The sequence below is a fragment of the Elephas maximus genome, chromosome 21 (genome assembly GCF_024166365.1).
Source record: "Elephas maximus indicus isolate mEleMax1 chromosome 21, mEleMax1 primary haplotype, whole genome shotgun sequence".
NCBI classification, from domain to species: Eukaryota; Metazoa; Chordata; class Mammalia; order Proboscidea; family Elephantidae; genus Elephas; species Elephas maximus.
The window spans coordinates 58,950,917-58,975,072 of record NC_064839.1 but is presented as its reverse complement, the minus strand read 5'-3'; the positions used below and the strand labels follow the sequence as shown (position 1 = coordinate 58,975,072).

At 42.2% G+C, this 24,156-nt stretch overlaps 2 gene segments (V, D, J or C); both read left to right on the top strand.

The window, feature by feature from the left end:
* The first annotated feature begins 1,118 nt into the window (after window positions 1–1,118).
* LOC126064703 (immunoglobulin heavy variable 1-3-like) lies at window positions 1,119–1,746 on the top strand. The segment is given in 2 exon segments: window positions 1,119–1,240; window positions 1,326–1,746. Coding segments are annotated over 2 exon segments (432 nt in total).
* Window positions 1,747–7,262: 5,516 nt separating this feature from the next.
* The window catches only part of LOC126064609 (immunoglobulin heavy variable 4-59-like), a 75,299-nt gene continuing 58,405 nt past the window's right edge, over window positions 7,263–24,156 (top strand). The window contains 1 exon segment of the V gene segment in view: window positions 7,263–7,340. Within this exon segment, the coding sequence occupies window positions 7,295–7,340 (46 nt within the window).

Genomic DNA, 24,156 nt, shown 5'->3' with positions numbered 1-24,156 from the left:
AGCTAAAGACTGTAAGTTCAAACCCACCTGGGAACCCAATAGAAGAAAGTTCTGGGGATCTGCTTCTGTAAAGATTACAAACCAAGAAAACTCTACGGATAAATTCTACTCTGTAACACATGGAATTGAGTTGGAATTGGCTTGATCATATGGGTGGGTTTTTTGGTTTTTATAAACGGCTTAATAGTGATGATTGGAAGACAGGATTTGTCATTAATTCAGTGGGTCTGGTAGTTGGGAGACACACAATCCCAGGAATAAGACATTCAGGTGTGAAGTCCAAGTGATACTACCTGGGAGGATGTGTGAGAGGTAGGTGGTAGGTCAGAGGTTGTGGCAGGTGCACGGATTTAAGTTGTTCAGAAATCAATTAATAAAGATGAGAAGGATGGAAGTCAACTTAAAATGCATAAATACTGTGAGAAATTATACTACATGGAATATGATAATGAGACCAACTGCTATTGTATATCAATTCATGGAAAGCTTTTGGAACTGTGACTTTCACAATTTCCATTATCGGTGACATCAGAAACATATCTTTATATCACTAATCACAGGGATGGTCTGAGAACAAAAAGTCTTCTTACTAAACAGCCTGGGACCTCAGAAGATTCACACAAGTGCTTGGAGAAATTGTCCCAGTAGTGAGGACCAGATTTCAGAGCTGCCTAGGAATCTGCTGAATACTCACATTGGACAATGGTTCTTCTCTCAGAGTTACCATTCACCTGTGCTTGATGTCCAAAAGACCATAATGATGTCAACCCTTCTAGTCAGCAGCATAGCCCATGATGGCCCCCAGAAAAGTTCCATGTAGTCCCTGCACTATGTAAAGTATGGTCTCAATAAAGAGCAGACCTGTGGGTGTTGCATCCCTCAGTGTTAAGAGCTGTGTCTGTGCAGTGTATGTGGATAACACAAAATTAACAACTATCCAGTGTGAAGACACGTACACCTACAAGGATTAAGACTTGTACCCTCAGCATTATAGACTTCTGTGGTCTCTGTGTCTTCTATCTTCCCCTTCTTAGGCTAAGCCAGTTAATGAGCTATGAAATATTCATCCTCTTGAGTATGCAAACAATCTGGAGTCTACTGAGTTAAATATGGGTATGTCTGTGTCCTCCACAGCATCAGACAATAACCACATCCTTCTCATACAGAAGCTCCTGAGAACACAGCTCCCTCATCATGGATTGGAGCTGGACAATCCTCTTCTTGGCGGCAGTAACTACAGGTAGGATAGACTTCAGATCTGGGACTGAGGAGGGGGCAGCAATTGCTTAATAGATATTCTGTGTACCCATGTCTGCTCTCCACAGGCGCCCACTCTGAGGTCCATGTCGTGCAGTCTGGGGATGAAGTGAAGAAGCCGGGGGCATCAGTGAAGATCTCCTGCAAGGCTTCTGGGGATGATTTTGCCAGATACTATATGCAATGGGTGCGACAGGCCTCTGGGAAAGGGTTTGAGTGGATTGGAGGATATGACGCATCTGATAGTGAAACAAAGTACTCACAGAAATTCCAGGGCAGAGCCACCATCACCGGCGACACATCCACGAACACAGACTATTTGGAGCTAAATAGTCTGAGCTCTGAGGATACAGCTGTGTATTACTGTGCAGTCACACAGTGTGATAACCACATCCTGACTGTGTCAAAAACCCCAGGGAAGGAGGCAGCCATGTCAGAAGGAGGCAGGAGATGAGAGGGAAAATTTGAGTGACAGCCTTGCTAAATGTTTCAGAAAAAGAAACAATAGAAAGATGCATTCACTATAATTAGGTGAGGAACAATGGAAGCCAACTGAACATATGTAAATACCATGCAAATATCTGCAGTGTGGATATCAGGAATGAGGTACAACGTCAATGAAAGTACAAATTTTCCAGGCAACAATTACCCTGTAAGTAAAATTCATATTCAGAGGAGAGTGTCAAATGGTTGAGTATAAGTTTCAAAGTCAGTTAAGTAATTATCATGGAGGACAATTTTTAGATTACATAGTAACTCTACATTTAACTTAAAAAAAAAAAAATGCCCTGCTACCTTCCAAAGAAGGTTTTACATTACCATCAGTAAAGAATGAGAATTCTTGGTACTCCAAATTATTGTCAAAGTACTGTTGACAGTATTTTGGATTTTAGCCATTCTCATAGGCTATGAATGCTATCTCCTGGGTGTAGGTTATAGTTCCCTAAGGAATGATCTCTTTGAATATCTTTTTTAGTGAGATGTTTGCTTAGAACTTAGGTCAATCTTTTTTTTAACTTGTTTTCTTTTCTTCAGTTAAGTGTCCTTGTATATTCATGATACAAATCATTTATAAAATATATGATTTTCAAATATTTCTCCTGGTTATTACTTTTCATTTTCTTGACAATGACTTTTGCAGAGTGAAAAAAATATAGTTTTCATATTGAACAGTTTATTAATATTTTACCTTTTATTGATCATGTTTTTGATGGTAAATCTGAAACTCATTGTCTGATGCAAGGTCACTCAAAATTTTTCCCATGACTCTAAGCACAGAACATACTAATGGAATTGGGAGTTAGATTTCATCTTTTGATGTTGAAAGCATGTACATGAGTCATTTGGAATTCTTCTGTATGAGCTGTTTGTCTCCTCCTCAATATTAAAAAAAAAAAATTCAATCATTTGTTAACATCAGTATGGACTCATGGGTATTGGTTTTATAATTTGTGTCATAATCCAACATTCTGCTATTTATTTAGCATTCAAAAATTTCGAGCTTTTTTAGCGATTCAGAGCTCTTTCAGTTTGGCTCCCAACATTTACCACGCAGTTACTTAATTGTTCATATCCTGTGGCTAGTCAGAATCATTGACCCAGGCACTCATTGCAAAATGAACAAACAAATAAAATTATCAACTAGATAGCAGTGCTTATGTGTAGGTACCTTTGCCTTTAGTTTTCCAGATTGCATCCATTTCCAAAGTTACTTAGGTTAACACCTTTCCCCCTACCCTCTTCAGTGAGTTGTTTCATAAATTTGTAACACCATTAATTTTTTTAGAGAGTGTGCATTCTGTCCTGACCTCTTAAATTATATGTATTAAAAAAAAAAAAAAAACCTGTTGTCGTCAAGTTGATTCCAACCCCAAAGCCACCCTATAGGACAGAGTAGATTTGCCCCATTGGGTTCCCAGGGAGCACCTGGTGGATTGAAACTGCTAACATTTTGGTTAGCAGCTGTAGCACTTAACTACTATACCACCAGGGTTATACACACACACACACACACACACACACACACACACACACACATATATTTGTTCCATACACAAAGTTACACCCTGCTGGAAAGTTCTATGTACCGTGATAGGTACGGAGTGTCATGTGTGCACCACAGCAATAGAATAGAGACAAAGTTTACCACTCTTAAAGTCCCATGTGCTTTACCTTATTGTACAGCCCTCTCCAAATTCCTGGTAGTCACTTATCCGTTCATCGTGTCTGTAGTTTCGCCTTTTCCATGATGTCATATTGAGGACATCATGTGGTATGTAACCTTCTTAATCTGGCTGCTTTCGTTGAAGACTAATCCATGTATTTTCATGGCTCGGTAGCTCATTTGTTTTCATCGCTGAATAATATTCTATTGTGTAGATGCGCCACAGATTGTTGATCCATTCTCATACTGGAGGGCATCTTGTTTGTTTCCAATTTTGGCAAGTGAGCAAGAAGGAAAGAGAGAGACATACCTTCTCTTTGCTCTATGTCGTATCAAGGGGAATATGAGAGACAGAGTTGATGGTTGTGGTAGATCCTTGTTGGTAAATGACTCAGGACCCCTGGAGGGGTTAGGATCACATGAACGAAATAAGGTCTCTTGACATGGAAACGGTATGTGCTATCTATTATAATTAATTTCTGGTGATAGAGTTAATCTAGTCTAAATAGACTTACTTTTAGAGTTTAGGACCCTGTTTAATTGCATAGTTGCCCAGTACAAATTATTTAAACAAACACAAATTCTTTCTAAATCTAACATTTCCTGATATGGGGTCATTTATCACTTTACTAACATCTTTCTTCTATAGGAAAATAGCAGTTTAATCATTGATTATAACATCAGAATAAATTAAGCTCTTCAATCAGGCTTTGAAACAATGTCTTAAAACATAAGCTCTGGCAACCTGTACATTCACACCTACCCTGGCAAGGTGCAGGCAATGCCCCTTGGTAAGGTGCATGCTGGCATGGCCCAGGCCTTCACTGTGGTGTGGTCAGTTCTGAGGGGAGAAGCTGGTAACCTGGTGAAGGGCATTGGCAATACTGCAGGCATAATTTGTCAAGGCCAAGTGTTTGACTCCTGAGCCAGAAGAAACAGGTAGACTGGAACCAAGCCTGGTCTTTGATCAAAGTCACTGCATTGCATGGGGAAGACTTGGTGTGGCAGCTATTCCATGGAAGGGCCGGAAGTGGCCTCTGCTGTGATGCACCAGGAAAAGCTGCCTGAGAATTGCTGTCTCCTGGACATAAACTAGTAGCTTGAAGATGACCAGCAGTTGTGACCTGAGTTCCACTGCTTCCTAGATGATGGCCAGGAAAAGTGGTGGAAGGTGATATGAGAGGACTGGTCATGGGGGAAGATGGAAAAACAGTAGATATTGTCATTTTATTTCATTCATTATTTACTGATTATTATTTTCTCCTTAGAGATGATCAGGCTCTACCATTACTAGGCCTTTATGTGGAGATTTGTGTGAATCAAGATATGGTTGCACTTGGAGTTTACTGTTGCCATGGCTACGGGAGTTTAAGTTATCTTTTATTATGGCCACCAGAAACCTCAAGTTCCTTTAGTGAAACATACGTTCGTTTGTTTGTTTTTCTTCCTCTTTTGACTTTAAGTCTTTATTTTATGTTCCCCAGAAAGAATCTGCCCTTTTAGTACTCCCTGGTACATGTCAATGTTATTCTGTTTGATAATTGCTGATGTTGTGGTGGTCTTCGCAATAAGGGGGATTTCTCTGATCTTCTGATTGAGCCTCATTCCTACATGGGCCTTTTTAACCTTTGTCAGGTGTGTGGCCTTCCAAGTGTCCCTGTCCGTCCTCCATGTGCCATCCTGGACCTTGTATGACTTCCTGAGCCTTCTGCACTGTGGAGTGACTTCTCTCTTATACGTTCCCTCCCCAGGTGCAATTGTTTTCCACCTGTGACCTCTGGTTTCCCTTTGAGTGCAGTTTTCCTGCAAATTAAGGCTTTTATACCTTATGGAAGAGAGGGGAGATGATTCTGGACAGAGTTTGGTGGTGTCCTCTGTTCCCCTGCCAGGCTCTATGAGAATTCACCAGTGCCCGTAGAATTCCGTTTTTGATGATTTTCTCAACAGATCGATCCTCTTGTTCTGAAGTAGAGATATGGGAGGTGGTCTGGGTGTATTCTGGAAGTGTCATCTGCTCCTCTCAGGCACCATAAGGGTTTAGTTCTTTATAGGATTTTCCTAATTCCCGGAGGATGTGACACTTGGGAACTTTCACACTCCAATGCCTTGAACACACTCAACGTTAAGAGATTTATTACATATCATGGTTTAATCTCAGGAGTATCTTATATGCCATCTGGCACTGTCTGCCCTGGGTAAGCTCAAGTTAGGGTTGCGTTTCTTCCTGCAGGCATCTATCTCCCTTCAGAGCTTAGATTTATTGTTTGTCCTGTGGCTTCAATTTTCTGATGTTAAAGAAACTGTGTTCATTTGCAGTTTCTCCAGCTTTGATGTCATCGTCGTAAGAAGAAGAGCAATGTTTTCTCAGCTCTCTTCAGCTCCATGCTGAGCAGCAGGCTTCTATGTCATAGCTAGAAACTTGAGGCAATCCACATACCCCTGGTCATGAAGACACAGATATTAATTGAGGTATATGCACACTTTGGAATACTATCCAGCATTAAAATTAGTGAACTCTTAATACACATTGCAAATAGATGTACCTCTAAACTGTTATGCTGAATGAAATAAGCTAAAGGAATGAACGTGCATACTGCATGATTCCACTTACGCAAATTCTGGAGGATGCAACCTAATCTAAACTAACATAAAGATCAGTATGTGCCTGGGGACAGAGTGAGCAGAGGGAGGGGCAGGAGGGAGGAATGACAGAGGAACATAAGGAAATCATTGAAGTGTATGGAGTTGTTCACCCTCTTGGTTGTGGTGATGCTTGCACTGAGATGCACGTATGTTAGTACTGAACTGATTGTACACTTTAAATAAGTGAAATATATTATATGTCAATTATATCAGCATAGCTTGTTAAAATAAGTAAGGTTTTATATTGGTAGAGAAGGAGTGATAGAAAGATATACAATAGCATCCTAAAGATCCAAGACCCCTGAACATTCACATGCATTGAACTTGGTATTGTACATACTACTTGGATAAATACTGTTGTGTTTAGGTGTTAGATGCCGTCCTGTGGGTTCAATTTCATAGCGACCCTATGTGCAAAAGAACAAAATGCTGCCTGGTCCTGCACCATCATCACGATCGTTGCTATATTTGAGCCCTCAGCATGTTTCTGGTTGGGTGAATTAGGGATATATATATAGAATTAGGGAAGGCCCTTGTAAATGAGAAGATATTTTGGCCTTAGGTAGGAAAAAGGACACTCTTCCATGGGAATAGGAGAGAGGAAAACAGAAATGGATACCAACAGAGAAAGGGGAAGAGTATTAGCAAAGAAGCAAAAGCTGGTGAATGATGAGAGAAGGGAGAGCAGGAAGTGGATCAACAGTGAGTGGGAGGACAACTTGGAAGTCTGCACTCAGAAACAGAGAGAGCACACCTTGTGTTTTTCTCCCAGGCCTTCTCCCCAGAGGAGGATGTTCACCAGGCACATACGCAGGACAGAATGTCTGCAGGTGGGATCCCAAAAAGGGATAGGGGATTGTAGCACTGGCCCTTTGTGTGATGTGTTACCTAGGGCTAGCAGGAACTTTGTTTCCCACAGTCCAGCAAACCAGCCTGCTTCCCTGACCTGGTTTCCTAACTTTGAGGTGGCAATGAAAATACAGAAGCTCAGGAATGAGGATGTTTAGGAGGATGAAGATGTCTGGGTCCTCTGATGTCTAAATACTCAGGAAGTCACCTTTTAGAAGAGCCTGTGAGGCAGAAGCTGGGCCCTGGCTCCTTCCTCTTGTAAGTCCAGTACCCTTGACACATGCAAATTTCCCCTCAGCTCTGTCTATATCACACCTAGCATGCTGTGTGGTGTGGGCATCTTCACTCTCTCAGGAAAGGCACTATGTTTCCTAGTAGAAGATGAAGCTGTTATGTTTCCTCCTTTTTCTGGTGACAGCTTCCCAGTGTGAGCCTCTCAGGGACATAAACGTTGGGTGATAGGGGTGAGTGTGCTGTGTTTCTGACTCACAAGAATTTTGTCTCTTTCCCCTATGTGTCCTGTCCCAGGTGTAGGTGCAGGAGTCAGGCCCAGGACTGGTGAAGCCATCACAAACCTTGTCTCTCACCTGCACTGTCACTGGTGGCTCCATCTCTAGTGATTGTGCTTGGAGCTGGATCCACCAGCCCCCAGGGAAGGGCCTGGAATGGCTGGGAGCTGTTTACTACAGTGGATCATCATGGGATACAAGGTATGGCTCCTCCATCCAGGGCCGAATCTCCATCACTGCTGACTCATCCAAGAAGCATTCTCCCTGCAGCTGAGCTCTGCGACTTCCGAGGACACAGCCATGTATTACTGTGCAAGAGGCACAGTGAAGAGAAGTCGGTGTGCCCCAAGACACAAACCTCCCCTGCAGGGAGAGGACTGGCCTATGGGAGGCACTCAGAATGCATGAAGCACAGAGATCATCTCAGGAGCAGGTGCAGAGGAAGACTGAAGTTTCCTTTTAACCCTGGTGTTTCCTGCCCCTGCCCAGCAAAAGTCTTATCCTCGAAGAACCATTACTGTCTCTTCCTTGCAACCAGGAACAGATTAGCCAATAAGCACGGTCAGCACATGCTTCTTAGTGTGTACTTTATAAGCACATGCTTAGCTGTGCTAACCTTGTAAGCCCATGCTTACCTTGCTTCCTGAGTGATCCTTCCCTGCAGGGCGCTAAATGAGATTGGAAACAGCTCCAGTGCATGAGAATATGCCCGCTAGAAATGAAGCTCACACAGGCTCAGGAGGGGGCTATGCCCAAGGTTGTTTAAGGTCTGAATTTCTTTTAACTGTATCACACTTGCGCTTTCAAGCATGTGCTTATATGGTGTGCACAATTAAGCATGTGTTTACTGTGCTTACTGGGTAATCCACCCCTGCTTGTAACTCCCTGGTGTCTCTCACTTAACAAGTGCTAATTTGGAGAAGGAATTCAATTAAGTATTTAAGCCCTCATTTTTCACATTTCTACCCCAACATTTTTTTCAGTAAAATTTTAATAATTAGAAAACCATGCATCCTCAGTTCAACCTCCAAATACATGCAAATATTTCTGTGCTTTCTGCAATGTCTCAGTCATAGTAAATGCTTCTGTTCATAGTGTACTCAGTCGATACGGAGGTGCTATGTCTCTTTCTTGCCCTTTTTTCTGCCTTAAATGAAGCTGAAAAAACCACTTCGACGGGTTATATCTGCCATATCTAACTGCGTCCTAGTGTTCTATGTCTCAGATAGTCTCTCCACCACCCATTCTTTTGTCATGGCGAGAGGAGGAAGATTCAACCATGACTTTTTAATCGCCCTCATTCTCCATTAAAGGAAACAACAAACTCCTTTTTTAATCTCTTCCATGTGTGCTGTCTCATTTTACTTCTTCTCATTCTCACAGCCACCAGCCAAGTACAGGCATTCAGCACCACTCCACAGAATACTCTCCTACCCCTGTGACTCATCTACCCCACCCACTCCCTTCTCCTACGTACTTCAGCGGAGACAGCTGCTTCTCATGGTGTCCCCTGAGTACACACCGTGGGGGTCACTAGTGATCTGATAATAAAGTCCAAACCCCCCATGCCTTGCAGAGTCTCAGAACACTCTGGAACACGTCACAGGGGTGAATGAATCCTTGAAATTTTAGACTAATTTCAGTTGTCTCTTTCTCTCTCTCTCTTGCTGTCTCTATACACACACACACACACACACACACACACACGTATATACACCCAGGTGGCACAAATAGTTATGCACTCAACTGCTAACCTTAAGGTTGCTTGTTTGAACCCACACAGCTGCTCCTCAGGAGAAAGACCTGGTGATCTACTTCCCTAAAGATTACAACCAAGGAAACCCAGTGGGAGCAGTTCTACTCTGTCACATAGATTTGCTTAGTGTCCAGATTGAGTCAACGCCACCTAACAACAATGACAACATACATTGAATAAAGTTTAATGACTTTAAACAAAAATGCTCTTTGGATAATTGCTATGATGGACACATAGTAAAGAAATAAATGCATTCCGACCTTTAAATTTTATAATTGAAAAAGAATAAAGTTTATATTCATTTGTAGAAAAATATGTGTTTAAATATATTTGTTAAGTGGAGTTTCAATAGACAGACACGCAGATAGAAGAACATAATTTTGGATCACTACCTCACACAATAAACACAAATTCAAATGTATCAGTTAGAGTAATATTTAGGGAGTGTGTGTGATATGTGAGAGGATATAGTTTAGTTTTTGCCTGTACACGTGTGTGTGTTAGTGCTGGGGATGTGTGTGTGTGCACATGTGTTTGTGTGTGATTACAACATTTTATATTTTAAACGTATGTGTGTAAATAGAATCTAGATTTTGAACATGCTAAAAGATAATGAAACCAAACCATAAGAAAAATCATAAATATATTTTGAATGGCAATGTTATGACATCTTATGCAGAGTGTTTTATTAATAATGAACAAAATACCTAATTTTGTTTTTAAAAAACTCCTGAGGGGGACGGGCATCAATATTCACTTATCAGAATATCAGTACAAAATTGCTACACACATAATGCACTTATCCTCACTGCTGATCAAGAAAAACCTAAGTATCAAATTAGATTCATCATGTAAAAGAAAACAAGTTTATCACTATTTCATTAAATACCACCTCTCTTATAAAGCAACTAAAATGAGAAAAAAAAAAAAAAAGTTAAATTTCCCCTTCGTTTTACTCCTTATGCCTGAAGCAGTTCTTCAATCACGTTTTGGAGAGTGAATGAGCCTGACGTGAGTCTCTCTCCACTTACAAGGACAGGGCTCCACCATATGTAAGTTTTCCCTCAACTTCTAGGGTAAAATTCCACTCATGGACTGTTGAGTTTAATAGCTCTCTCATCAGATGTAGCTAGAGGTCTCTGGGAAAGAGAGCTCTGTGGTTTAGAAGATGATTTCATTGGGTCTTCTTTGGTGCCTGGTGACAGCTAACCAAGATGAGTGTCTCAGGTATCATACCTGGGTATATGGTAATGGTTGTGACTGCACATAACTGGAAAGGACCCAGGTGTCCTATTGCAGGTACAACTGAAAGCATTGGGCCCAGGACTGGTGAAACCCCCACAGAATCTATCTCTCACCTTCACTGTCTCTGGATTCTTCATAACAGACAGTGGTTACTTCTGGCAATGGGTTTGCCAGCCCCTGGGAAGGGGCTACAGTGGATAGGGGAAATAGATTATTCTAGATTCACAAAATAAAGCCCATCCTTCCAGAGCCACAGATCCATCTCCAGAGACACATCAAAGAAGTAGGTGCTCAGGAAACAGCCGTATAGTACTGTGTGAAAGGCACACTAAGGGGAAGTTGGTGTGAGCCCTTGCAGGGAGCATATTGGGCACAGGAATGAATTACCCAATAAGGAGGGTATGTGTGTTGACTCAATGGCACTGGGTTTCTGGGCGTGTGCTTAAGGTCTCAACAAAATAGAGGCACCAGCTATCCAAAGCAAAGATCCACAGATGCCAAGCAAATAGGACACAAGTAAAGGAGAGTGTCACAGTTGAAGGTACCTGGCAGAGCACTAAATAAAACTGATACCAGCTCCAGTGTGTGAGAATGTGCCTGCCAGGGACATGAGGTCGACTGCTGCAAGGTTGTTTAAGCTATGAGGTCCCTCCTACTTCAACACTTGCTTTGACCTCTGTCTCCAATGGTTCTCTCCCATGTCATTGAAATTCCTTATCTTAGCAGGTCTCTTGGGAGTATATTATTTCTTTGGAGTCGACAAGAGATGAGAATGACTATTGAGTCTAACTGTTGCTACCTTCAGCCAATAGGCAACTGGATTCAACACAAGTGGTGACTGGGCATGGATGGATTGTATTAATAGATACCAGGTCTCTGACCCATTATGAGAGAACCATCTTGTACATCCATGTCTGTTGATCCAGCAAGTCCAGCCTGGAGGGCTAGCAATGCTCTTTGGCATGATACAAACACAGGGGTGTGCTCTTTCACATGTTCTGGTAAACATCCAATAGAAACTTCAGTCAGATGAATAAGTAGAAAATTGCAATGAATTTAAACAAGTTACTTTTCAACTGTATAGTGTTTACATGAAAATTTTGAAAACACAACAAAATAAATGCTGGTTATTAAGAAGTTCACTGTCGGAGGCAGGGACAAGATGGCTAACTAAGCAGAAGCTTCTGCTGAACTTCTTGCAAGAAAAACCTGAAAAAACAAGTGAATCCATTACATATATGACAATCTACAAACCCTAACCATCAAACACAGAACTAAGAAATCAACCTGAGTGACAAGGGAGTGAGAGGCCGTGCAGAAGCAGCGATGAGCTGCTGAGCCCATGCAGTAACTCAGCTTCAATTCCTTGGTGCCGTTCTTTGGTGCAAGTGCGGCGGGGCTGATGGTAGTTTCCTGAGGCAGGGCAAGCATGGGATGCAGCCCTAACTTTCTAGGGCAATCTCAGAGGGAACCCAGCCAGTGCACAGAGGCTACGCATGCCTCTAGAATCTGAAATAAAACAGTGCATGTGACACAAGATAAGTGGTTTTGTCTGTTTTACCACACTAATCTCTCCTGCCTATCTGATCCGTCCGCTCCCTGCCCCAGCAGACTTTATTAACAATCGAATTCCATGGGCCTGAGATAGAAATGCTGTGCTTTTTCTGATCTATTCTCCTGGGCTGGGAGAAGTAGCAAATTAACAAACAGGGGAAAAATACTTTCCAGACTTCCCTAAACTGGAAGATCAGAGCAGAAGCAGCGCCAGCCCAGGTATAAGAGATCCAAAGACTTTGGCTTTCACCCCTACATGGAGCCAGCTGGCTATTATAATGCAAAGGTAAATGTGTTAGAGGTCTGACTATAATTGTTTTACCTGTGTGGTGGAGAGGCAGGTTTTGGAGGTCTGATACTGGTCTACCTATTAAACAGAGCCCTTACCTAACCACAGCAGTGACCTGAGGGATGAGGCTCCATCCGCACTGCCTAAGCACCCACGAAAGGGGTCTGAGGATAGTGGTTTCTACCAGTCTTTACAGGTATAAGCATTGGGTGCCTAAGGCACAGCTGCAGAGCCCACACACCAGAGAGCTCTAGAGAACAGAGATGCTCCTTCCTCACTGACACTTGGGGGAAGGCTGTCAGCACCCTGCCCTCCTCAGAGTGTGACCCCCTGCTGCTACCAGAAAGCAGTGCATGCAACCATCACCACTACTCCTCTACGATAGTAGTTGAGAGCCTACACCACACACTAGGTGACCAACTATCAGGACACTTGAGCTGAATTTATACAAGAATAGTGAATGGACTCCTAAGCTCATATACTTGGTAACAACTCTAGCCATCTGGTAACAGGACATTAGTGTTTCAAAGGCTCCAATAATCAAGTTAGCTCACTCTAGTAGCCTATATGGGTATACCAAAACAAGGCACTAGGACACAGTGAGCAATCAAAAAATAAATTAATACAATAACTTACAAATGGCTTGGAGAGAACAATCAATATCATATCACATAAAGAAGCAGGCCATGATTGCTTCAACAAACTCCCGAAACAGAGAATCAAGGACTCTTCTGGATGAAGATGTATTCCTGGAATTACTAGATGTAGAATACAAAGGATTAATATACAAAACTCTTCAAGACTTCAGGGACGACATCAGGAATGAAATCAGGCAATGTACAGAAAAAGCCGAAGAACACACAGATAAAGCAGGAAACAGATTAAAAAGATTATTCAAGAACATAATGAAAATTTAATAAGCTGCAGGAATAGAGAGACAGCATTCAGAAATTGAAAAGATTAACAATAAACATAAAGAATTAGACAACTCGATAGGAAGTAAAAGGAGCAGAATTGAGGAATTGGAATGCAGAATTGGGGAAATAGAGGATAAGGCATTTGGCAGCAATATATTTGAAGAAAAAGCAGATAAAAGAATTAAAAAAAAAAAATGAAGAGACCCTAAGACTTAAGTGAGATTCTATTAAGAAGAGAGAATTGTTGGAGATTAGTTGGCAGAAAACTTCCCTGACATCGTGAAAGATGAAAGGATATCTATGTATTCAAGATGCTCATCAAACCCCATACAAGGTAGATCTGCAAAGAAAGTCACCAAGACATATAATCATCAAACCTGACAAAACCAAAGATAAATAGAAAATTTTAAGAGGAGCCAGGGATAAATGAAAAGTCACCTACAAAGGAGAATCAATAAGAAAAAGTACGGACTATTTGGCAGAATCCATGCAGGCAAGAAGGCAATGGGATGACATATGTAGAGAGCATTGAAGGAGAAAAATTGCCAGCCAAGAATCATATTTCCAGCAAAACTGTCTCTCAAATATGAAGGCGAAAATAAGTCATTTACAGGTAAACACAAGCTTAGAGAATTTGCAAAATTGAAACCAAACTACAAAAAATACTAAAGGAAATTCTTTGGTTAGAAAATCAGTATTATCAGATATGAACACAACACAAGGACACAGAACACAGCAAACTGATATCAGCTCAGATAGGGAAATCACAAAATAAAATAAGACTAAAAAAAAATGCTCAAAACAAGGAATCTCTGATGTCATTATGTAAAAGATGACAATAAGCAATAAAGAGGGACTAAATACAGTAGGCATAGATTTTTCACATGGAGAGGAAATGAAGGTGATATAGGGAGAGACAAGTTAGGTTTATACTTAGAAAAATAGGGGTAAATATTCAGGTAACCACAAAGAAGACTGACAATCCCAGACTTCAAAATAAAAACCAAGATAAACATACAGACTCAGCAAAAAGAAATTCAACTACACTGAAAAAGAGGAACACACAATTTACGAAGATAAACTTCTCAGCACAAAAAAGTAAGTGGAAAAAATGAAATTATCAACACAGAAAAGGCATCAAAATAACAGCACCAAACACCTATCTATAATTATGCTGAATGTAAAGGGACTAAAGGCACCAATAAAGAGGAAAAGCATAATCCAGCTATATGCTACCTACAAGAGACACACCTTAGACTTACAGATATGAATAAATGAAAACTAAAAGATGCTTTTGGCCAAGATCCTTCTGACATCAGCAAGGATGTCCCTCCTTACGCTTCCTTTTCTGAATCTGGCTTGCACTTCTGGCCGTTCCTAGTGGATGTACAGCTGCAGTTCTTATTGATTTTCATGAATTGACAGCACATTTCTTTTTATCACTGAGTAATATACTGCTGTGTGGATATAACACAAATGTCTTTATCCATTCGTGTATTGAAGTTCATGGTGCAGCCTCGGACTAATATTAGCTTCTTTCTTTCTGTTCCTTTAATTTCCCTGAGGATTTGGCTTGCACTGCTTGGGCACCAAGGGCTAGAGGGTGGCATCCTTCACTGAATTAGGCCTGCCTGAACATGTCTACAATTCACACACCCACGTACATACACACAGATGATGATCCAGCATCCCGTCACCCCTCTTCTGGTCCCTGGCCCCAACACCATTGAGGTTATGTCTCAGACCTAGTGGCCACACTGCATAGATCCCATTGTGGGTCGTAAGCGCTTCCCAGGCTGATCTCAGGCTTCAGAATTGGCTCTATTTAAATCTGGGTAAAGAAAGCCCAAGAACAAGGTCTTGGCCTTTTCCATAAATACAGATGGTCTGCAGCCATCTCTGCCTCCCTCACCTACCCAGTGAAGCCCACATCCCCTCACTGTCTGACTCCTCCAGAGAACCAAGACCCATATCCTCCAGGAGGCCCCATCACCGCAGGCTGCCTCCTAAGACACAGTGACTTGGAGTTAGCCACCCTTTCTGCAGTGTAAGTGGCTTGGGTGAGGCCAGGAGTCCCATTTGTCATAATGTCAGTTCCTGGTTTGCCGCTTAGGCCTGGCCTGAGAGTCAGAGGACACCCATCCCTGTGGTACTCCCTTCACTTTTGAAGCTTGTTTTTTGGTTTTCTAACAATTTATTTCAATTAAATGTCTACCTGCTTGCATGGTTTCTCAGACATCCTCCCCTAATGTGTGGGTTTTCCTCTTTCTGGTGATATCTCCTAGAGGTGACTGTCTTAGGGACTGAGGAACAAAGCTCTGGGGATGCTATACTGAGCACATGACTCACAATGGTTCTCTTTGTTCCCCGGTCTCCTGTCCCATGCAGCTGCAAGAATAGGGCCCAGGATTGGTGAAGTCCTCACAGACCCTGTCCATCATCTGCTCTGTTTCTGGATTCTCTTTAACCAGCTCTGATATGAGCTGGGTCCTCTAGCCTCCAGGCAAGGGGCTGGAGTGGGTGGGTTCCACATGGCATGGTGGAAGCCCAAACTATAACCCAACTCTGGCATCCTGAGTCAGCATCATCAGGGACACCTCCAAGGGCCAAGTTTACTTCCAGGTGAGCTCTGTAACTTCCGGGAACACAGCCCTGTATTACAGTGCAAGAGACAAAGTGAGAGGAAGTCTCTTTAACCATTCGTGCATTGAAGGTCATCGTAAGACAGGGAGCGAAGGCCCCGAGATCAGAGGGTGACTGAGAAATAGCAATGAGACTGCTGTGGTTGGAGGAGAAGCAAGTAAAAGAGAAATAGGCTATAGTATCAGAGAGGTAATAAGGGGCTGAGTGTGGAACCTAGAGACTCAGTGAGACAAAGAACGGAGGGCCCCCCAAATCTGAAAACAAAGTAACAAGAAATGGGCTGTTCCCCAGAACAATGGGGCAGGGTATCTAAATATAGCCCGCAAACTTCTTCAACCTTGCTTACAGAAGCACCTAGAGAAAACCAGGCCCAGGGACATGCACAGAACATCCATCTGTGAGCGCTGTGTGACCTTCCACCAGGGGCAGTGAGGGGCTTCAGCCCCAGCTGGGGAATTGAACCCCGGGAGTGAGAGACTGCGCAGGCCTGACAGCTCATAATAAGTCATGCTACCGATTCCAGAGACCTCCGGGACAGGAGCCATCGTGGGAAGCTACTGTGTGAGCACCTTAGTTAACATATCCCCACCTTTGTCTATGAATAAACATGAATCTTTTCCCACCCAAGAACTTTTAAAAACTTGGGCCTGTCTTTTGTTCTGCGAGATGAGGGTAAGCATTGCTCTAGGCCCTCCTCATCTCCGCTTGCAAGCCTCTTCAATAAAACTTTGCTCATGTGGAAAACTTTGTGCCTTACCTGCTCATTCTTGACCAGTGAGAGGCAAGAACCTTATTCCAGTAACAATTGTGCTGCCACAGACTAATATTTTGTTCTTTCTTTCTGTTCCTTTCATTTCCCTAAGGAGATGGCACGCAGTGCTTGGGCAGCAGGGGCTAGATGGTGGCACTCTTCATTGAATTAGGCCTCTGAGAACATGCCTACAATTCACACACATATATATATATATATATATATATACATATATACATATATACATATATACACAGAGTGTTCACTGAGCATCCAGTCACTGCTCTTCTGGCCCCTGGACCCAACACCATTGAGGACATGTCTCAGACCCAGTGTCCCCACTGCATAGATCCCATTGTGATTCCTAAGTCCTCCACAAGCTGATCTCAGGCTTCAGGATAGGCCCTATTAAGTCAGGGGTAAGAAAGTCCTAGAACAAGGTCTTGGCCTTTTCCATAAATACAGATGGTTTGCAGCCACCTCTGTCTTCCTCATCCACCCAGGGAAGCCCGTACCCCCTCACTGTCTGGTCCCTCCAGAGACCCAAGACCAATATCCTGCAAGAGGCCCCATCATCACAGGTGCCTCCTCAGACACAGTGACTTGGAGCTAGCTGCCTTTTCTGCACTCTGAGTGGCTTGGGTGAGGCCAGCAGTCCCCTTTATCATAATGTCAGTCCTTGGTCTGCCACTTAGGCCTAGACTGAGAGTCAGAGGGCACACATCCCTCCAGTACTCCCTTCACTTTTGAAGAGTCTTTGGCAGAATACACACTTCTAGCTTGGTTTGTTGGTTTTCCAGCACTTTATTTCAAGCAAATCTTTCCATGCTTCCATGATTTCTGATGAGAATTCCATTTCTAATTCCTATCATTGGTCTCTTATCGGTAAGCTTTCCTGTTTTTGTTTGTTTTTTCCATGTAGCTTTTTCAAGTTTTTCTAAAATTTGAATACAATATACCTAGATGTGTTTTCCTTGGTTTGTTTTCTTTTCTTTCTTGTGTGTTTTTTTTTAATTTTTATTTATTCTTTTGGCAGCATCTGTGATCTGTGGCTTTCTGTGTCATAAATGTGGCACGTTTTTCAGCTATAATTACTTCAAATAATTCTTCTGCTCTCTCTTCTACTCCTGATGTAAATACACATGTGTTGTGTTCTCTGCAATTTTCTCAGAGTGATTGAATTTTTTTTTTTTTTCCCCTGGGAGTCATGGGTTTCATCCTCAAGGACAGGAAGCATGTATGGTCCTTATTCTTCGTGGTGGCAGCTCCCAGAGGTCAGCGTCTCAGGGATTCAGGCATGAAGATCTGTGGATGCTGCATCTGAGCACACGGCTCACTGTGGTTGTCCTTGTCCTCAGGTGTCTTGTCCCAGGTACAGTTACAGGAGTTTGGTCCAGGACTGTTGAAGACCCTGTCCCTCACCTGCACTGACTCTAGTTACTCCTTCACCGGATGCTGGCTCTGGGTCTGCCAACCCTCAGAGAAAGGGCTGGAGTGGATGGGGTGCATCTTATGATAGGAACTTGCACTACGAACCATCTCTCAAGCGTGGAGTCAGCTTTTCCAGAGAAATGTACAAGATTTCTTTGTGCTGCTGAGCTCCATGACCAGGGAGGACATGGCCATGTATTACTGTGAGAGATACAGTAAGTGGAAGGCAAAGGGGGCTCAAATTCAATCCTGTCTGCAGGGAGGCAGGAGAGGCTACACTGCAGGGGCTCCTCAGGACCCACAGAGCAAGGAGGCCCAGCTCAGAAAGAAGATACAGCATGGTGTGGTGGTTTCTAGCCACGGTTTAGGGGTTCATCTCTTTTCCTAACATCTAACCCCTGGGAACACTCCATTACTTTTTATTTATTTAGTTTTTGAGTTGTGGTAAAAATATATATTACACATTTGCCAATTCAATGTTTTATAATGTAGATTTCGTGACACTGGCTGCATCAGCCACATCGTACAGCCACTACATCTCTTTTTAAAGCAATGCAATGATGCATCCAAATTGCAAATCCAGTACAATTTTTTAATAGTCTTTCTTATCTTTTTTATCTTGCATTATCTTCTTCGTATACATTTGTCTTGAAATACGTAATTTCTATAAAATTAGCATTGTGCAGTTAATGTTTGAACTTAGGTCACTGCCCCAGGAATGCCCAGGCTTATTGCTACTATTATTACTACCAGTGTTACTTTTTGTTATAATAATAATGATTATAACAATAATACATAAAGTAAAGAAAAAAATTACATGTATATCCAGTCACTGGGAAGACAGATTGTCTATGTAGAACCAATATTTCAGAATTGAAAATTGAACCCCACACCACATTTTCTGTATTATTTTCCTTTTTACGCTATAACACAAATAGCATAGTGTGTGGCTTTAAAGAGTACATATTTATTTGCTCACACTTCTTGTGAAAAGTCTAAAGCAGAGTCTCTAGCCTATCAATCTCTTCCTTGTCGAGATCCCCAAGTGTTTCTTGGTGTTCCTTGACTCGTAGATGATCTTCATATGGCTTTTCTCTTTCTCTTTGTGTGTCTATTCTCCTCTTTCTGTAACTCAGAACTGATTAGGTTTAGGGCCCACCCTGAACTGTTATAATTTCATTCACATAATATAAGAAAATAAAAACCCTGTTTTCAAACATGGTCACATGCACAGATACAATATTCGAGAGAATATATTGCTAATGGGACCTTGTGGTCTGCAGTGGCTGTTCAACTGTAACAGCTGTGTTGACCACAACTGTATCTCATCCACACGTAGCCAGGGCATCTGGAAAGACAGGTTCAGGTGCCACCTATTGACAAAAAGCCTGAATGTTTAGAACCAGAGACGATATTGCCGAGTGGGACTCACAGTGGGGAAAAGCAGTGTAAGTCCAGGCATATACCTCCTCTGAACACACAGGCGTGCTGTTGTCAGGGGACACTCAGGACCCACTGAGTCCAGGATCCATTCCAGGGCAGTTTCAAGTGAGGCATAAGGGAGCTTCCTGTCTCACAATTTCTTCTCATTCCCAAAATACTGGCACCCATTGGAGCCCTCCTTTCTATTCAGATCCTGGATTTAGAAGACCTCTCCATGGTTGGGGTTATTTTCCTCTCTGCTCTACAAAGGATGGATTGTCATAGGGACAGTGGGCATCTAGTAAATATTACCATTTCCTCTATTTTTTAGGGTCTTTATGAGAGGACATATGTCAGCCTAGCCTTGATCTGTTACATAGTGTAGGATACAGGATTTGACGAAATTTCATTAGATTATCTCCATGTGGGCAATTATGATAATACTAAAAACCTATAAAGTTGCATTAAATATACAGTCTGAGCAGGATTCATCCAACTGAATTAACCTGAAGAAACAGCCTTACATTTAATGCACAAAAATATACAGAGGTTAGACACATTTTACTCATGAAAGGTGTTCTTTGATCTTAAGCGAAGAGTCCTGAGAGCGATGATGTTAACTCAGCACACAGATTTGTCTTTCCTGCCTGCATTTCCCCTCAGAGCACTTCCATCCATGTAATTTCTGAATGTCTCATGCACCAGTACCTCACCTAACAAAACCTTCCTTCTGACAGGAAGATACAAAGAAGCAAGCCTGTGACTGGACTGACCCAGCCTGTGAGATCATGTACTCCCTTGTGCCACAAGCCCAGAGTCACTGTCTGTAGGGTAGCTAAGTGACTTCTTAGTTCTGGATTCAGGGCAGTAAATGGGATGTCTACTACCTCAGGTACCAACCCAGCACATTGGTGAGCTGAGGACCTCCCACTAACTCTCCCTACTTTTGGTATGGAAAATTTGTGTTCCTGAAAGTTCCCTTTCAAGGAGAGTGTCTACATACACACGAAATTCTTATAGACAGGAAGTTTCAGAGAAAAGGTTTCATAAGTGTTACTGGTCATTTCAACAACTCCGCTAATGATTACTCTCCAGGCAGAAATGTCCACTCTGTAAAAGATACATAAGTAAAAAAACACTTTAGGCTGACATGAACCTAATCCCCTTCACAGTATCCTTTTTGTATACTTGGTAGTAAAGCCAGTTCAGCTGAAGAAATATTCCCCCAAGCTAGTGAGCCTATCAAAGTGGTCCCAATTTACTACAAACTTTGGGATGGACACCGTTTTGTCTCTATTCAATGTTTTTGTTCCATTTTGCTGCTGTTTCAATTCTTTGTAATACACAAAAGCTTAAACATTAGAAATGTGACCAGTTAGAAAGCCCTGGACTTGTAAATATTTGGTACCTATCTATCTATCTATCTGTCTATCATCTGTCTATCTATCTTTCTATCTCCTATCTGTCAATCTATCACCCATCCATCCATCCATCCATCCATCCATCCATCCATCCATCCATCCATCCATCCATCCATCCATCCATCCATCCATCCATCCATCCATCATCTATCATCTATCTATCTATCATCTATTCATTCCAATATACCTATTCTTAAAGGTGTCTTTCATCCTTGGCTGCATCTGGCTTCCTGATTTGAATATGCCCTTTTGGTGTGGATTAAGGCAACCCCAGGGAGAGATGAAATGGGATCCCAGGGAGGGGACTCTGTTCTGCTAATGACACAACAAGCAGCCCCAGAGAAAGGAGCCTCTTCTGTCCCTTTTAAACTTTACAAACAGAGGCACCTCCTACATGCAAATTCTCACTTAGACAATTGGATGAAACCCCAGCACACATTTCCTGAAATTCAGGCTCTTCTCAGCCTGGAGAATATTCTCTGGGAGTCATGGACCTTATCCACAAGAACATGATAAGTGTGTGGGTTTTCTTCTTTCTGGTGATATCTCCTAGAGGTAAGTGTCTTAGAGATTCAGAAACAAAGCTCTGGGGATTATGTATCTGAACACATGACTCACAGTGGTTCTGTTTGTTCCCAGATGTCCTGTCCCATGTGCGGCTACAGGAGTCGGGCCCAGGACTGGTAAAACCCTCACAGACCCTATCCATCACCTGCTCTGTCTCTGGATTCTCTTTAACCAGCTATGATATGGCCTGGTTCCGCCAGCCTCCAGGAAAAGGGCTAGAGTGGGTGGGTGCCATATGGACTGGTGGAGGCAGAGGTTATAATCCAACTGTGACATCCCAAGTCAGCATCACCAGGGACACCTCCAAGAGCCAAGTTACTTCCAGTTGAGCTCTGTGACTCCGGAGGACACAGCCCTATATCACTGTGCAAGAGACACTGTGAGAGGAAGTCAGTGGGATCCCAGACAGAAACCTCCCTCCAGGGAGGCCAAGTGAGAGCTAGGGTTCACATGATGCTCAGCATCACATAGCACAGGGGACCAAACCCAGGGCAGGGGTGAAGGGAGGGAGAAGGAGTGGGCTTCTTGTTAGAATCTCTGGTTTCCACTTCCTGTACAGGAAATCCTCTACAGACCCTATGCAACTACATACTTCATTAATGTTGTAGTTTTTCGCACTTCCATACACCATAATTTTTTTTTCCTACTCTGAAGATAGATTTTGTTTTTTTCTTATATAGTCACTTTATACAGGACTAAGACTCAGCATATTTTTCAATGTGTGTCTGAAATCCTGAAACTTGGTGAATGCCCTGAGAAGGCTCAGGGGACTGTCACCATGTGTAAATGAATCTCATTATTTGCTGTTCACATGAAAGTAGTAACCAGCCCTCTTATGGTTTACAGGAGCATGGCACAGCTAGTTTGAACATTGTGAGGTGTGCACTGTTCAGACTTCTAGTGCCAGAGAGCGCTCGTTTTAGGTATATAACTGAGGCGTTATGTTTACCAAAATTGGCTTAGTCTTTATCATTATTTTGTAACTGATGTTTTTATACCATTTCCCTTTAAAGTCGTGTAAGAATATGTTGTTGTTGTTGTTAGATGCCTTTGAGTCAGTTCTGACTTGATAGCGACCTTATATGCAACAGAAGGAAGCACTGCTGGGTCCCTGTTGCACCTGAGCCCACTGTTGTAGGCACTCTGTCAATCCATCTCACTGAGGGTCTTCCTCTTTACTGATGACCCTCTATTTTACCAAGCATGCTGTTTTTCTCCATAGACTGGTCCCTCCTGGTCACATGTCCAAAATAAATGAGACGATATTTTCCTATCCTTGCTTCTAACGAGAATTCTAGCTGTGCTTCTTTCAAGACAGATTTTTTCATTCCTCTGGCAGCCATTGTATATTCAACACTCTTTGAAAACACCATAATTCAAAGGCATCAATTCTTCCTACTTCATTGTGCAGCTTTTACATGCATATGAGGCAGGTTGAAAACACCATGGCTTGGGTCAGGTGCACCTTTGTTCTTAAAGGGACATCTGCTTTTTAACACTTTAAAGAGATGTTTTGCAGTAGATTTGCCCAATGAAATGCTTCGTTTGATTTCTTGGCCGCTGCTTCCATGGGCCTTGATTGTGGGTGCAAGTAAAATGAATTCCTTGACAACTTCAATCTTTTCTCCACTTATCTTGATGTGGCTTATAGGTCCAGTTGTGAAGATTTTTGTTTTCTTTATATTGAGATGTAGTCCATACCGAAGGCTGTGGTCTTTGATCTTCACCAGTGAATATTTCAAGTCCTTGTCACTTTCAGCAAGCAAGGTTGTGTCATCTCCGTAATGCAAGTTGTTATCGAGTCTTCCTCCAATCATGGTGCCCCCTTCTTCGTATAGTCCAGCTTCTCAGATTATTTGTTCAGCATGAAGATTGAATAAGCATATTGAGAGGATACAAGCCTGAGGCACGCTATTCCTGACTTTAAATCAGACAGTATTCCCTTGGCTGTTAAAATGACTGTCTCTTGGTAAATACAATTCCTTGTGAGCATGATTAAAAGCTCTGGAATTCCCACTTTTACCCTTGCTTTTCATAATTTGTTATGATCCACACAGTCCAAATGCCTTCACATAGGCAATAAAACACAGGTCATCATCTTTCTAGAATTCTGTACTTTCAACCAGGATTCATCTGACATTGGCAATGACATACTTATTCCAAGTCCTCCTCTGAATCCGGATTAAATCCCTGTCTATTGCTGCAACCATTTTTGAGTGATCTTCAGCAAAAACTTACTTGTGTGTGATATTCATGTTACTATTCAATAATTTTTTGCATTCTGTTGGATCACCTTTCTTTGAAATGGGCACAAATATGGATGTCTCAATCAGTTGGCCAGATAGCTGTCTTCAAATTTCTTGGCATAGAAGAGTGAACACTTCTAGCACTGCATCCATTTGTTGAAGCATCTCAATTGGCAGTCCATCCATCCCTGGAGCCTTGTTTTTTACCAATGCCTTCAGTGCAGCTTGGACCTCTTTCTTCAGTAACTTGTCTTCTTGATCATATGCTACCTTCTGAGATAGTTGAACATTGGCCAATTATTTTTGGTGCAGTAACTCTGTATATTTCTCCCATCTTTTTTGATGTTCACTGTGTCATTCAGTATTTTCCCTGTAGAATCCTTCAATATTGCAACTCGAGTCTTGATATTTTTTTCTTTGGTTTTTCAGTTTGAGAAAAGCCAAGCATGTTTTTCCCTTTTGGTTTTCTATCTCCAGGTCTTTGCGTATTTC